This window comes from Monodelphis domestica, chromosome 7 (assembly GCF_027887165.1).
Source record: "Monodelphis domestica isolate mMonDom1 chromosome 7, mMonDom1.pri, whole genome shotgun sequence".
Classification (NCBI taxonomy): domain Eukaryota; kingdom Metazoa; phylum Chordata; class Mammalia; order Didelphimorphia; family Didelphidae; genus Monodelphis; species Monodelphis domestica.
In genome coordinates, this window is record NC_077233.1 from 196388829 (window position 1) to 196403827 (window position 14999).

The 14999-nt window shown below is 38.0% G+C and overlaps 1 protein-coding gene across 5 annotated transcripts in view; it reads right to left on the bottom strand.

Annotated features, from left to right (window-relative positions):
* Positions 1 to 2067: 2067 nt before the first annotated feature.
* APBA1 (amyloid beta precursor protein binding family A member 1) overlaps positions 2068 to 14999 on the bottom strand; it is a 270008-nt gene continuing 257076 nt past the window's right edge. For all 5 annotated transcript variants that reach the window (XM_056806236.1, XM_056806239.1, XM_056806238.1 and 2 more), the window contains 3 exons: positions 9606 to 9725; positions 5619 to 5759; positions 2068 to 2363 (listed from right to left, as the gene is read on the bottom strand). In XM_056806236.1, coding sequence (XP_056662214.1) covers positions 2292 to 2363; positions 5619 to 5759; positions 9606 to 9725 — 333 coding nt within the window. In that variant the 3' untranslated portion in view covers positions 2068 to 2291. The remainder of the gene's footprint in view (positions 2364 to 5618; positions 5760 to 9605; positions 9726 to 14999) is intronic.

Below are 14999 nucleotides of genomic sequence, written 5' to 3' on the forward strand. Positions count from 1 at the left end.
TACTGATCTAGGTGAGCAACCTTCTTCTAGGCATAATCTTAGCTTTTTTGGGGTTGGTGACTTATCCCTTGTTTTTTCCTGACTCCAAGCTTGAACTACTATTACATGTGGATCCCCAAGAATCTAATTCACTTTAGTATGTAATGCTTTTCTCACAAGAGAACTCTTTTAAACAAGAGGGTGGCAGACCTCTGAAAGGAGATGAAGACCAACTTTGGCCACTTCATAATTCAGCCTAAGACCAGCCTTTAGTAGAAACTCTAGAAAGTGACTTCAGGGCTCTTATAGCTCACTTACACATTTAATATTGAGGAATGGGGCATTTCTTTCCCAATGATGTTATCTTAATCTGCCTGGCTTCATTTCCTCATCAAGCGGATGCTCTAAAATTGAAGACTCACCTTTTGATAATTTCAAGATATGGGACTCCCCTGAGTTTAGGATGAAACTGAATTGATAAAGAGCCCCAAAGAAAAGCAGATTAGACCTTCTTGTAGTAACTTCTCTTGGTAGAGATATGGGCCTATTTTTTGGTTCTTATATTTATTATTTTCATTCCTTTCCTTTTCTCCTCCATGGCAATAAATAACCACTACCCACAGTTTGCTCACTGAATTCCTATGTCAGCAGACATAATGAATAAATATCTTAGAAGCAGAGGACAAGGGGTTTTATATTAATATTAAAAATATATTAGTTTTTCTTCCCCTGATTCCACTGAGGTCACAAACAAAATAAGACAAACTCCCCCCCCAAAACAAAACAAAAAATTCAAAACAAAAATGAAAAGAACCAAAACTACACCCCACATGAAAACAAAAATATTCTTTGGACCAAGAATAAGTAAAAACTGGCTCAGAATAACAGTATTACTGAGACGCCTTTGCTGAACTAAGAGTCCATAAATATGAGGCACCTGAATAACATGAGGAAACATTCAACACCAGGTCAACTCTCTCTCAGATCCACAAGGCTGGGAAATGAAGCTGAGACATTCTCAGCCAGGGCCATAAGGTCCCCTCCATGCTCACTTTTGTTGCATAGGGAATGTTCGTGTCTTGTTGGTCCCAAGGAGAAGAGAAGCTTGGTTTAGCTTATGGACCAGAGGAACTTAAAATCTAGGAAAGGAAGAGATTGCTGTTCTCCTAGGTAACCAAATAGGAAGCTCCTGGATCACTGTTTTCAAGTCAAGCTAGGGGAGCAGCTTCATTCAATTCACTGAATCTGGGAGAGCTTTGTCAAAACCCTGGGAGGAAAGTTACTTGAGAGTGCGAAAACTGGAAAGTGCCTCAGTTAAATGTGGGCAAAATGCCCAAAGGACAGAGTGAAGATGGAATTTCAACCCATTTAGCCCCTCTAGGGACCAGGAAAAGGATGGAGTTCCATGATAAGGATATTCTAGGAATGGTGTGGGCCCTGGACAGACTGTGCTTGGGCACTCAGCATCTAAACTTATAACCCTGGTGGAATGAAATACATGAGATGGAGTGTAAGAGAAAGGCCATATGTGACCCCTTTTGGTATTTGTTAGCTAGTGACATAGTGTAAACTCAGTGGACCTGAGGAATCTTGAAGCGCTAGCTGCCAGGCCCATTAGAACCACTTTCAAAATGTCACTGCTCCCTCTCCGCCCCCTTTATTTCCATGGCCTTTTTATATTTATATTTATAATAAATAAACATATTGCAAATTAAAGACCAAACATGGACTCTATTCAAAACCTGCTCAGGAACTCTGTGAAGAAATAGTGAAGAGTGAGCCCTCAATCTACTTTGGTCAGTGAAGATCCTTCGATATATGGTTTGGTTCCCCATACCCCATTTTGAACCAACGCATATACACCAAGAGAGAACAAGAGCACTGAGAACTTCTAGTCACCGGTGTTTTGAGCTCTTACCATGACCCCCATTGGACAAGCCTTTTTGTGAGATCTAGACACCATGAGAAAGCTAGTTCCCCCTTCAGTTCTCTACCCTTTCTAGGATGCCGGGCATGCTGAAAACACCAAGCAGGTGAGTTTGTTGGGAAGATCCAGGCAGTTCTCCCTTCTGCAAGGAACTACACACATTAAAACATCACTTGTATTTGGGGATGGGGACTGGGTGAAAGATGGAGCAAGGAAGAAAAAAAGGGGTCCTCCTGGATACTTTTCTTCTGGTGCATGACGAAACATCGTGTGAGAGAGAGTGCAAACGAAATATCTCCATGGACACAAATATGCAGCACTAGAAACATAGCCACTAGCGAGGAGGCGTCCTCCATGCATGTCGTGTAGGTGAGGAGCATGGGTCTCAGATGTAAACAGGCTGTTCTTGTGCCGTCAACAATCTGTACATGGCAGCTGGCATGGTTTTCATGTGAATCTGGGTGGGGAGAAGAAAGATACAGCCAGTCCATTAAGCAGTACCCACAAAGCTTAAAGTTTGAAAGTCATTTGCCTATAAAGCAAGACCAACTGGGAATTCTCTTCCTGAAAGAAGAGGAGGTGAAGGGATCTTGGTCAAGTCAACACAGGGTATTCCTAAGTTCTGTATTTTATATTTGTTATATAAAAAACATTATTGCTGTTATTCAGTTGTTTTGGTGTGTCCAACTCTTTGTGACCCTATTTGGGGTTTTCTTGGCAAAGAGACTAGAGTAGTTTGCCATTTCCTTTTCTATTTCATCCTATAAATGAAGAAAATGAGACAAACAGGGTCAAGTGACTTTCCCAGCATTCTATATAGCTAGGGTTTGAGGTCAAATTTGAACTCAGATCTTCTTGATTCCAGGATCACTGCTCTAGTCACTGTGTCACCTATTAGTCACTGTCAGACTATTAGCTAGTCAAAAAGAGGGAAGTCTTTAGAGCTAAATAGAATTGGAGATATAATTTAATCTAATATATTCATTTTACAGATAAGAAAACTGAGGTCTAGAGTGATTAAGTCTAGGAGATTAAGATTTGCTCCAGTTCCCACAGTCAGTATGTAACTAACACAGGTAGGATTCCAGCTCAAACCCATTGCTCCATACTTTCCACTAAGCCACACTGCCACTTAGTATGTTAGTGTAATAAATGTAAAAGAAAATGACCATTTAATATAAAAGAAGATCTAGTGGGAGAAACACTAGATACAGAGTCAGGTAAGCAGGGTTTGAATATTTCATCTTATTTCTCTCCAGTGTTTTAAGCAGAGCTTAAGGGGGAAATGTAAAGGAAAAGATGAAAAATAATGTGTGGTTGTTGCTTCAGATTTTCCCCTTTGTCTCAGAAGATACGAATAAGAACATGAATCAATAATAAGCAGTGCTCATGAACAAAAGCAAAAAGCTTCGGGGAGCTTTGTGGTTGCAGTTGTGGATGCAATATCATTTGGTTTTACTTAGCTATTTTATTTGATACAAGGCAAAACTCACTGGGGATCAGGAGGAGTTGAAGGGAGTATGATAGCTGGAACTATGATATAAAAACAGAAGTTGTGAACAAGATGTTCATTTTTAAAAAGCTATAGGAAGTATGAGACAAGTGGGTCTCTGTTAACATAAAAAAAAAACCAAAAAACTTTTCCCTTCTCTCTAGAATCAATACTGGGTTTTGGTTCAAGGTAGAAGAGGGAACAGGCAAGGGAGATTAAGTGACTTGCCCAGGGTCACAAAGCTAGGAAGCATCTGAAGCCATGAGACAACTCTTATTTTGTTTTTCTTAAACCAAAAATAACTTGTGGACTCACTTTTGAATCCTTGGAACATTTATTGGAGACTGAAAAAAAATATATATAGATGGGCTCATATAAAACAGTAATCATTCCATTTAAGTGGTATTGAGAAGCCATACCATTCATGTAGTGCTGTGAGCCCAGTGTTCTCCCACTTCTCTCCTTTTCTCAGACCACCTTCAGCTGCAAAATTCCTATATTGTTATTCCAGCCCCCTCATCACCTGCCTTTGGTCAAGCAGTCAGGGTTGGATGGGTCATGATTCAAAGCCAAGCATACTACTTGACAGTGATAGCCAGCTGGACCGATTACCTGAGATTTTAATTCCCTTTGTTATAATTAATATTATCTTGAGGATGATTTTTGATTATATTGGATTATTGATGAGGACATAAATGAATAAATAATAAAAATATCAAATAAAAATTTAAAAAGTAGAATAAAATGATACAGGCCAATGATTCTCTTGATGACTAGAGACCCCAAGCTCAGTCAGATAGATCAATAAATACAGTTTGGGGAGCTTTTATTTTTATATTCAGCCCTTCCTTGAATATCCCCAAACACCTCTAACTGGTAAATAGCGAGTTAGGAAGTAGTCCACCAAATTATCTAACCCTCTCCATTCCCATGTCCTGGGGAACACGTACAGAGGAAAGGATTCCTTGTCCCCTTCATTTATTAACCACATTTTGTTAAAGGAGAAGGCCTTCTTTGGGATTTCTATGGACAAAGAAAATGCAAAAAGCAACAGATTGGAATCTCTGATCCAGAACGTAGATACAGTAATACACAGAAATGCTCACTGACCCTTATACAGACATTAACAGAGTGTATGAAAAATAAATTCTCACACCTTGGAGGCCTTCAAAATTGTAGTTTACATGTTTGTTGACCCAATGCATCCTGTCCTTGTAGGATATCCTTATTAGGGGAATACTGATCAGGTATGGAATCAATCAAGTTAGGGTGGCAATTGGAATTCCCCCATTTGCCAAAGTATATTTCATACATATAACTGAATCCGGTCAAAATAGAGGGCATTAATATTATGTGTATGTCTATGCATATCCATATCCATGTGTGTGTAAAATATATTAAAAACATACATACACCTATAAATACATAGGTATGTGAACATATGAACCTAAAGATGATTTTCCTTTGGTTTAACTTTAATAAAACAATTAAAATTGTTAAAATTAATGTGGAGACCCAAATATTGGGCCATAGGAAGCACCTCCACCTGAAAAAGGCCACATACATAACAAAAATAATGACAACAACAATAGAAATAACAAAATTAATAAAAATAACAAATAATAAGAAAATACGAAAAATAACAATAGATCAAAAAAGAAAGAAGCTAATAAAAGTCTAGATGAAGAGAAGACCAAAAGGAGAATTAGTTTTACTTAATATAGAAGCTCCAAGCTACCAGTTATTGTCTTTGTCACCTGAAGAGAGAATAAGGTTTTCAAAGCACATCTCTTATCCCCTTTGATCTCAAAACAACCCTGTGAGACAGGTGTCATTATCCCCATTTTACAGGTGAGTTAACTGAGGGCTCAGTAGTTGTGTTTTGCCCAGGGTTATACAGCTAGCATAAATTTGTGTTAGAATTTAAACTCAGATCTTCTTGTTTTCGGGTTTAGTACTCTAGGTCATTTAAAATGCCTTGATCAAATCAAAGGATGGGTTAAAATTCTAGCAATAGAGAGCTACCTTAGGTGTGAGGAAAAAAAAAAACTTCCCTGATTATCTAGAGTTTATTTAGCACTGGAATGGAAAACCAAGGGACCATTAGATACCACCTTCAGATATCTCCAGCAATGCTTTGGCTGGGATGGTTTATTTACAGTTCTGCCCAGTGGCGAGGTATCCCGACCCCTTTCCAATCCTATGGATCCTAGCTCCTACCTCCCCAACAGCATTGGAGAGAATGTGCACAATCTTCTCATGAGGTGTGGCTACGACACTCTGCCCATTGATTTCAATGATTCGATGTCCCACTCGAACGCCGCCCCTCTCTGCTATCCCTCCTCGCATGAGGCTGCAGATCTAGTGAGAGAAAAGACCCAATTAATCCCTGTTGACTCAGGAATCACCATGGTACCACTGCTGCTCTCTGAGGAATTAGCTATCATTTACAAGGAAGAAGAAGGGTTGAAATTTCTTCCAGTCATCTTCCTTCCACTAAAAATATGGCTTGGATAGTAAAATTTCCCATATGACACTCTGAAATTACAGAATTTTAATCTAATTTTACAATGTACAGTCATCCCTTACTATATCGCGGCTCACTTATCACAGCTTCACTGTATTGCAGGTTTTTTTTTAAAAATCAAATTCTGTATTGTGGAGTTTTTGTTATATCATGGGATTTTGCAGATGAATACCATACTGTACACAATGGAAATGCAGTACACCAGTACTGACTGTGCATGTTTGCCAATGTGAGATTGTACATGGCACAATATTGGCTGATGAAAGGCAACCAACCATACTGTTGTGTTCTATATACTGGGTGCTTTGGTCTATTTGCTCTCCCACACTGTGCCCATATGTTTAGCATCTCTCCTTGTCCACTTCATATAGACATCTGAACTCTGCTCAGAGAGTTGCTCTGCGGTGTTGTGTTTTTGTGAAGTTTTCTTAAAAGCTTGAATTTATTTCCAGCCCTATGCCACCCAAACATTCTGTGCCTTCTAAGGCTTCTGGCAGTGAAACCATATGCCAAAGGAAGATGCTCACCATCAAAGAATAATAAACTAAATATAACACTGCTGCTTCATGGATTTTCACCTATCATGGGGGGGTGGTCTCTGGAACGTAACTCCTCTGATAGGTGAGGGATCACTTGTTTGTTCATTCTGAAGGATCACAGCTAAGACAGGTCTTGGTATAAAGAGCGATTTCTTCTGGTCACTTAATGGCCCATCTTTTCAACTCTTAATTCTCTATAATAGACTATTTTCCTAAAGGTCACAGATCCCTAAATTCAAAACATTTCCCCAAATCCCAGCTAGAATTTGATGAAAGAAAAACTGACTGCATTGTGACATCAGTATTATTAAAGGGTCCATCACATAAACACACACACATATTAAGAATCTTTGTCTTAATATGAATCATGTAACTATGAAAAAATATTCTAAATTAATTAATTAAAAATTTTCAATAAAAAAAAGAATCTGGGTGGGTGGGTAGTAGTGAGGACTGTTATTAGGGTAAAAGAGATGGAGATAGAAAGAAAATGGAATTGATGAAGTCTTTCAAAGAAAAGACCCGTGATTTTTGTCTTTGAATCCCTGGTGTCTTGTTCAGAGCTTTTTTTTTGACTGGAGTTATAATTTTGTTGGTCTTGGGGTGAAAGGTTCTCCTTAAGGAGGAAGGAGTAAAGAACTGACTTTACCAGTGAAGATCAGCTTCTTTGCTACAATATGTAGTCTTATTTACCTGGGACAATAGGATGTTAGGTGATATGCCCAGGGCTAGTCATCCAACAAACATTTATTAAGCACCTACCATGTGCTTTGTGTTAAAGCGTTGAAAATACAAAGTAGGGAGTTTTCTGAACTAATCAGCAAGTATCAGAGATGAGACCTGAATCCAAGTATTTCTGGCTCCTAGATGATATTTTCACCAATCCATACAAGAAATGGGTTTTAAATAAATGCTTGTTCATTGAGTGAGGGAGGAATAGAATAGATTTTAGAGAAAGAACTGATGGCCTTGATACTGAATGATGAGAGGTAAGAAATGAAGAAGGTTTAAGTTTAAAACAATGTAACTAGATGGTTTAGAATAAAGGAGACTGGGCACAGTTTGGTACTACTGAAACAATGAAGTCAGGAGGAGGCACAGAATTAGGATGCAGGTGACAGATTGGCTGGGTCCTTGGATGGGTTGAGTTTGACCCACTGCACCATCTAGGTGGAGCTGTGGGTCTGCAGTTTGGAAGAGAGATCTGTGCTGGAAATCTACATTTGAGAGGGATCTGTGCCTGCGCAATGGTTTAGTGTCAATATTAAATGTCCTTGAATTTATGCAATAGTCAGCCTGGAATTTAAAAGTATAATACTACCACCTACAAACCAAGGTCATTTTTAAAAAGAAAGGAACACTTGATCTTCTCTTGGCCAGTTTTTCATTCCAGAATATGTTTTTTTTTTCTTTTAAACAATGAATAAACATTTAACGAAATATCTAAAAAGTACTTAATGTTTCTGTTGTTTTTTTCCTGTTTGCATCCAGTGCAAACAGTCCTCAAAGTAGGTAGATACCCTGGGCTTGTCTCTGATCTCCTTGACTGACCTGACTTGACTCCAAACATTTTCTGGCACTAGAAGGAAAGGTGAGTATTTTTTAATGCCCTAGAGAAAATGTCATCATTGGTGAGTTGTTTCAGACATGTCTGACTCTTTGTGACTCCCTTTGGGCTTTTGCTGGTCAAGATACTGGAATGAAAATTTGCCATTTTCTTCTCCAGCTCATCTTACAGATAAGGAGACTGAGACAAATAGTTAAGTGACTTGTCCAGAGTCATACATTTAGCTTCTGAGACCACTGTTGTACTCAAGTCTTCTGGACTTCAGTTCCAGTGCTCTATCTTATATATATATGTATATATATATATATAAAAGACTCATACCATATAGGTTTTTTTTGCTCCTTTCAAAAGCAAAAAGAGGGAGGGGCCCATAAAATAGCAATACTATGCCAAGAGAACTTGGTTATCAAATTTCTTGCTAATGTATAAAGGACATGCCAGAGTATAGCAGACTGTCTTTTGAAGGTCACTAGGATTAATATCTAAAACAACTTTTGGAGAAAAAATGTAAAAAAACATTTCTTAGGGGAAATTAAGCCTGTCTAATATACCAGGATATTTTTTTTGGGGGGGGGGGATAATTTTGTGGATAAAGTGAGAAGCAGTGATAGAGACTAGCTATGATTTCACTGAAAAAAGAGAACTCTCTGGTGAGGGAATTGCCTTTACCAATAAAAGTTGGTACCGCCTATACAATTTACATAATCTTAGAGAGTTGCCTAGAGCATTGGGAAATAGTGATCAATCACATAGCTAGTGTATATCAGAGGTGGGACTTGAACCCAGATCTTCTTGGTTTCGAGGCTTGCTCTATCTACTACACCATGGTTATCTCCTGAGAGTTAGTGAATGTAATTTAATTAAACTTGGGCTTTCACAATGGCTTTGACAAGGTTCTTGCCAGCAAAGGCCATTAAAAGTTTGAATTTTAAAGGACTAATTATAACTTTTTGTCCTGGAGAAGACCATACATAGCTTAGCCACAGAAAACAAAGAGAAAGGATGACCATGGTCTGATAAATGCAGGCAAGGTGGCGATCCAGAAGGCAGCTGGTGATGTAGGACTAAAGCTCACAACAGAAAGAGGTGAGGGCTGGATATACAGGGTTTTAATGCAATGCTTTCTTTTGTACTATCTTACTGGAGAAAAGATTTATCTGACCACTGGAATAGTTTTTATGTTTTTAAGTAAAAGCAGTCAGCCTACAGTGGCACTGATTAATCTCAATCAGAGTGAAATCTAGCGAGGAAGAGTGCTGATTATCCCACTATCCCCATTTCTTTGCAGACATGACAGCCTTAAAAAACAAACTGGGGACAGTTGGGTGGCTAAGTAGATAGTCATGCCTAGAGATGGGAGGTCCTGGGTTCAAATCTAGCCTCAGACACTTCCTAGCTGTGTGACCCTGGGAAAGTTACTTAACCCCCATTGCCTTGCCCTTACCACTCTTCTACCTTGGAGCCAATAAAAGTATTGATTCTAAGACAGAAGGTAAGGATTAAAAAAAACAGACAAACTATGATATTACATTTTTGTTGGGGTTTCTGGCAAGTATTCGGCTGGTGGTACTTACGATTCCATTCTGGACACTGAAACCCAGCTGGTATCGGAGGTCTGGTCTTCTGATCAATACAGTGGTTACTGGGGGGCATCTCACAATGTTCAGCTTCACTCGAGACTGATTCTTTAAACCCTGGGAGAAACCCACTAACATGGTGAGGACGAGAGCCAAGCAGCGGGGGAGACAATAATAAAGAAAAAAACAAATCCCAACAGGCATCATTTTTTTTTAACAATGATCCCCCTCCTTCTCTCTGCATTCCTGCCAGACCAACCTGTTTCTCATCCACAACATCCTCTCTCTCATCTCAGTGTCTCTCTGAATGCCCAGCATGTCCTCCTTCCTCCTCATCACCTTGACAAATCTCTTCAAGATGAGCTCCAGGGCTACCTTCGATATTCCCCCTTTCCAAAGGCTCCCTTGGGGGATGGGGAGGCTCCTTCTATTTAATTTCTATTTATTCTGCATGTATATGTACAGGTTGTCTCCCTGGATAGGGTGCAAATTCCTTGAGAACTGGGACTGTCTCATTCTTTGTCTTTATATCCCCACAATAGTAGCAAAGTGCATGGCACAAAATCTGCTCCTCCTCCTCTCCTGTCCTCTAGTAGAATAAAAGCTCCATGAGAGCAGCAAATATTTTTTCTTTGTATTTGTAACCTTATTACCCAAGCACTGTGCTGGCTACATAATAGCTTAATAGTAGCTTAATATATGGAAGTTGAATAAACATAAATATAATATATTAAAAATTATAATATAATAACTATAAAACATAGCATGATAATAATAAATATACATAAATAATATTTATAAATATGATAAACATGTTTATCATATTGTTTCTAAATCCATCAGTTGGTTTTTCATAAATAGCAGCAAGCAGTATGATATTGATTATCCATGTGAAGTCATGGGTAATTTCTTTGGGAAAACAGACTGTTTTCTAGGAAAACATTAAAATACTTGTCTTTTGTTGTTCTATAGACAACTGTCATGCGGACTCTTCTAGAAAGACAAAATATTGGCTAAACACAATTTGCCAAAGGCTCCTTGAAATGGGGGAGTGAGGGGAATAGGGAGGGGATGCTTTTGGGGGTGAAAATTCAAACTCTACATTTTCCTCTTTTGCAAAGCAGGTGCATCAGACTGGCACGGCCAAGTCCCAGTTACCGTCTGTGGATAATTTAGAACCCCTGGCTTCTATTCCTCCCAGCTGCAGGGTGCTACTTTGGCATTTTATATTGCTTACTGGCACTTACACATGAAGGGATGGGGAAAAACAGGAAGGGAGGTGAAACTTGACTTGGCTAATTCTACCCCTTGCAAGAAGGTAAGAGGTTTCATGGTGAGAAAACCCAAATGAGTGAACTGAAATCTGGAGACAACCCATGGCTTTCAATTGTCCACACTTATTTCTGCCCAATCCTTTCCTCTCCCTTACCTTATTAGAGTAAATTCTTCTGTAACAAAACCAAACCAAAACAAAAACCTCACAACCAAGAGGATTAACAGTCCCCTTTTGGGGCCTAATTGAAACAATCTCTCCTCTTTGGTTCTAGCTTGTGTAGCTGGAAGGACTAGTCTATGGAAGAATCTAGCTGTCACCACACACTATTTATCCCTTTTAGGAAAGCCCCAAAGCTGATTTACTTTTATTAGACAATGCATAAGAGAAGCAAGGGGATTATTTTTAAATCATAAAGGGGAAAGGATCAGTTATCAATAGGTTTTCTCTTCATTGTCTTTTGGATGATCTATAATTTGGAGTCTTCAGAAGCTATTTTCATTGTTTTATGACATAAACAAGATCACTTTTCATTCTGATTTTCTTTTCCTTTCTTTTCAGGAGCCAGTGGAATTTCTTTTAGAGGGTAGTAATGTTTTATTTTTTCCAATTATATATACAAACACTTTTTAACATTGATTTTTTAAAAAAGTTGAGTTAAAAATTCTTGCTTTTTCATAATGAGTACTAAAATTGATAAACTCTCAGTTAATGACAACAAAAAAAGTGAACTACATTATGAAAATGAGAGATGAAGAATTTTCAAGTAAGGAAATTTATGTTGGGAATGTTGTATTTACACAAGTGTCTATACCATGGCAATAGTTTTGTTTATACAGCTACATGTCATACTAGTAGTTGAAAGTGATAAAAAATGGCAATAATATGTCCAAATTGATTTATAAATATAATTAACTACTATTCAAAATACCAGTGAAGCTACTTTACAGAAGTAGATAAAATTACAACCAACTTTATTATGGAAGAACAAAGAAGAAAGAATATCAAGGAGTACTTTGACTAAAACAGATGAGATAATACTTGAACTACTGACTTAGAAATAAATCAAGCAGTAATTGTCAAAAACTATTCAGTATTGGACAAAAACATGATCGATAAGCAGAATAGAGATTCTATAAACTGTGTTGTTTATAAAAGGTTAGTGTGCTTAATAAATAGCATGTTAATATTTGTGAAAATTTCTCACAATAACTCTTTTTTTTTAACTTTTACCTGTTGTCTTAGAATCAATACTAAGTATTATTCCAAGGCAGTAGAGCAGTAAGGGCTAGGCAATTTGAGGTTAAGTGACTTGTCCAGGGTCACACACCTATCTGAGGCCAGATTTGAACCCAGGACTTCCCATCTCCAGGCATAGCTCTTTATCCACTAAGCCATCTAATTCTCTCACAAGAACTCTTAATATATGGGTGGGAATAGGTTTGGAGAGTTATTTACATTGGATAAACAAAAGTAAAATAAAAATGCATATTGGCCCCCCAAAAGAGAAAAGACCTGAGTATAATTGTTAGTCCTGAATATGGCCTTAGCTGAGTCACAGTCACTAAAGGGCAGGGATAATAGAATTCTTCTCTGATCAGAGAAGTGAACACAGTATGGTCACTTAGAGAGAAAGCACTCTAATGGCTCAAGTGCTATATTAGGCATGAAAAAGCCAGGGTTCAGGGATGATTTCCTAAAGAACTGGAAAGACCTCCATGAACTGATGGGGGGTAAAATGAGTAGAACCAGGAGAACACTGTACGCAGAAACTGAAACATTGTGGATGATCAAATGTAACTAGCTCTGCTATTAGCAGCAATGTGATGAATGCTTGCTATCCACATCAAGGGAAAGAACTATGGGAGCAGAAACACGGAAGAAAAACATATGATTGATCACTTGTTTATATGGGTATAGGATGTGGGTTTTTTTGTTTTATTTTTTAATTTAATTTTTTTGAAAAAAATTATTTAATTAATTAATTTAGAATATTTTTCCATGGTTACATGATTGATGCTCTTTCCCCCCCCTCCCACCCCCTCCCATAGCCAACATGCAGTTCCATTGGGTTTTACATGTATCATTGATCAAGACCTATTTCCATGTTGTTGATATTTGCACCAGGGTGTGGGGTTTTGGTTTTAAAAGATCACTCTATTGCAAAAATGAATGATATGCAAATAGAATTTGAGTGATAATATAAGTATAACCCAGTGAAATTGCTTGTCAGTTCCAGGAAGGAGGAGGGAAAAGGGGAGGGAGAGAATATGAATCATGAAACCTCGGGAAAAATTATGTGTAAATTTGTTGCTGTAATAAAATAAAGAAAAAAAGACAAGCTTTAAATATAGCTCTAACATTTAGAAGCTGAGTGACTTGTGGGAAAGTCAACTGACCTCTTCGTCTCAGTTTCCTTATCTGTAAAATGAAGGTCAGGACTAGTTGGAGTCCAACATCCTTTCCAGACCTAAATATATGATTAATGTTAGAACCAATTCTATTGAGCATTTTAACAAATGATTTACCAACATGAATTCAAACAATCCTTAAAAGAACACTAGGAGAGTGGTGCTATTATTATCCCGATTTTTTATAGTTAAGAAAATGCAGCAGATGGAGATTGACTCGTTACAGGTTACACTGCTAGTGTCTGAGATTGGGTTTGAATTCATGACACCAGCATCTTCCAGGCAGTCAACAATTCTAAGCGGACGGGGAAAGAATGAAGGAAGACCTCACAAGGTTGTGTGAATGGACAGAAAACTGACAAGTGAACTCATGGTAATATGTTTAGGGGAAAACACTCCAAACCATATTTAAGTATCAATGATAATCTGAACTCTGTTTCTACAGTGCTTTAGAGTGGAAGGTTTTGTGGGGAATAGAATGAGCTCCACTTTGAACATGAACTAGAGATATCTTTGATCAGACAAATGTTTGGTTTTCTCATGATTGATGTTAGAACCCATCTTTAACAATCTTTAACTGTGTATATAGGGCAGCTGGGTAGTGCAGTGGAAAGAGCTTGGAATCAGGAAGGCTCATCTTCATGAGTTCGAATCTGATCTCAGACACTTATTAGCTGTGTGGTGGACAAGTCATTTGACCCAGTTGGCCTCAGTTTCCTCATCTGTCAAATGAGCTGGAGAAGGAAATAGCAAACTACTCCAGTATCTTTGCCAAGAAAAGCCCAAATAGGTGTCAGGAAGGGTCAGTGATAGAACAACAACAACAACACATAGTGTTTTAGTTTGATTTGTAAGTCTGAAGCTGACATATATCTTTGGGATGTGCTGGAGCCTGGGCTAGTGAAAGCCCATTGTTAAACATTAAGTAGGAGCAATCACACCTTAGAAACCCACAATTGCCACAAATCAAGGCTTTATTTATCATTTTGTTGTCAATAGCTGTGATAAATTTTTGTTTATTTATATTTAATTTTATTTTTAAGTATTTATTAAGCACCTACTCTGTGCCAGACACTATGCTGATCCCTGAGGATCCAAAAAAAGGCAAAAGACAATCCCTGCTCTCTAAGGATCACAGTCACATAGGGGAGACAACAGATCCAAAGAAGCTGAAATGAGGTACGGAGGGAGGGAGGATAGATCCTATAAGGGGCATTATGAAGTCAGAGGAGTATAGCTTTAAGAAAGCATTAATAATGCAGATTGAACTTAGAAGTGTGTGTGTAGACTTCTGTCCCCTCCATACCCACCTGAACCCACCAGCCCAAAAGGTTAACCATCTACCAGTTCACCCCTGAATTGCCCTACAAATATCACTTATGGTGGAAGGCTCCAGGAATAAAGTCATCATCAGTTTGAAGGCCTGGTGATGTAGGATAATAATAATAATAATAATAATAATAATAATAATAATAATAATAATAATAATAATAATAATAATAATAGTTGGCCTTTATAGAGCACTTTAGGATTTGCAAAATACTTTACCTTATTCTCTCTCTTTCTTAGTTAATGGATTCATATATTAAAGCAGACTGGCATATTAGGGAAAGAGTGTAGGATTTGGAGTCCCAGGACCTGGATTCAAATCTCCCCTCTACTAGCTGTGTGACCAAATGGGGTAGAATGAAAAAGCATTTCCTGGGG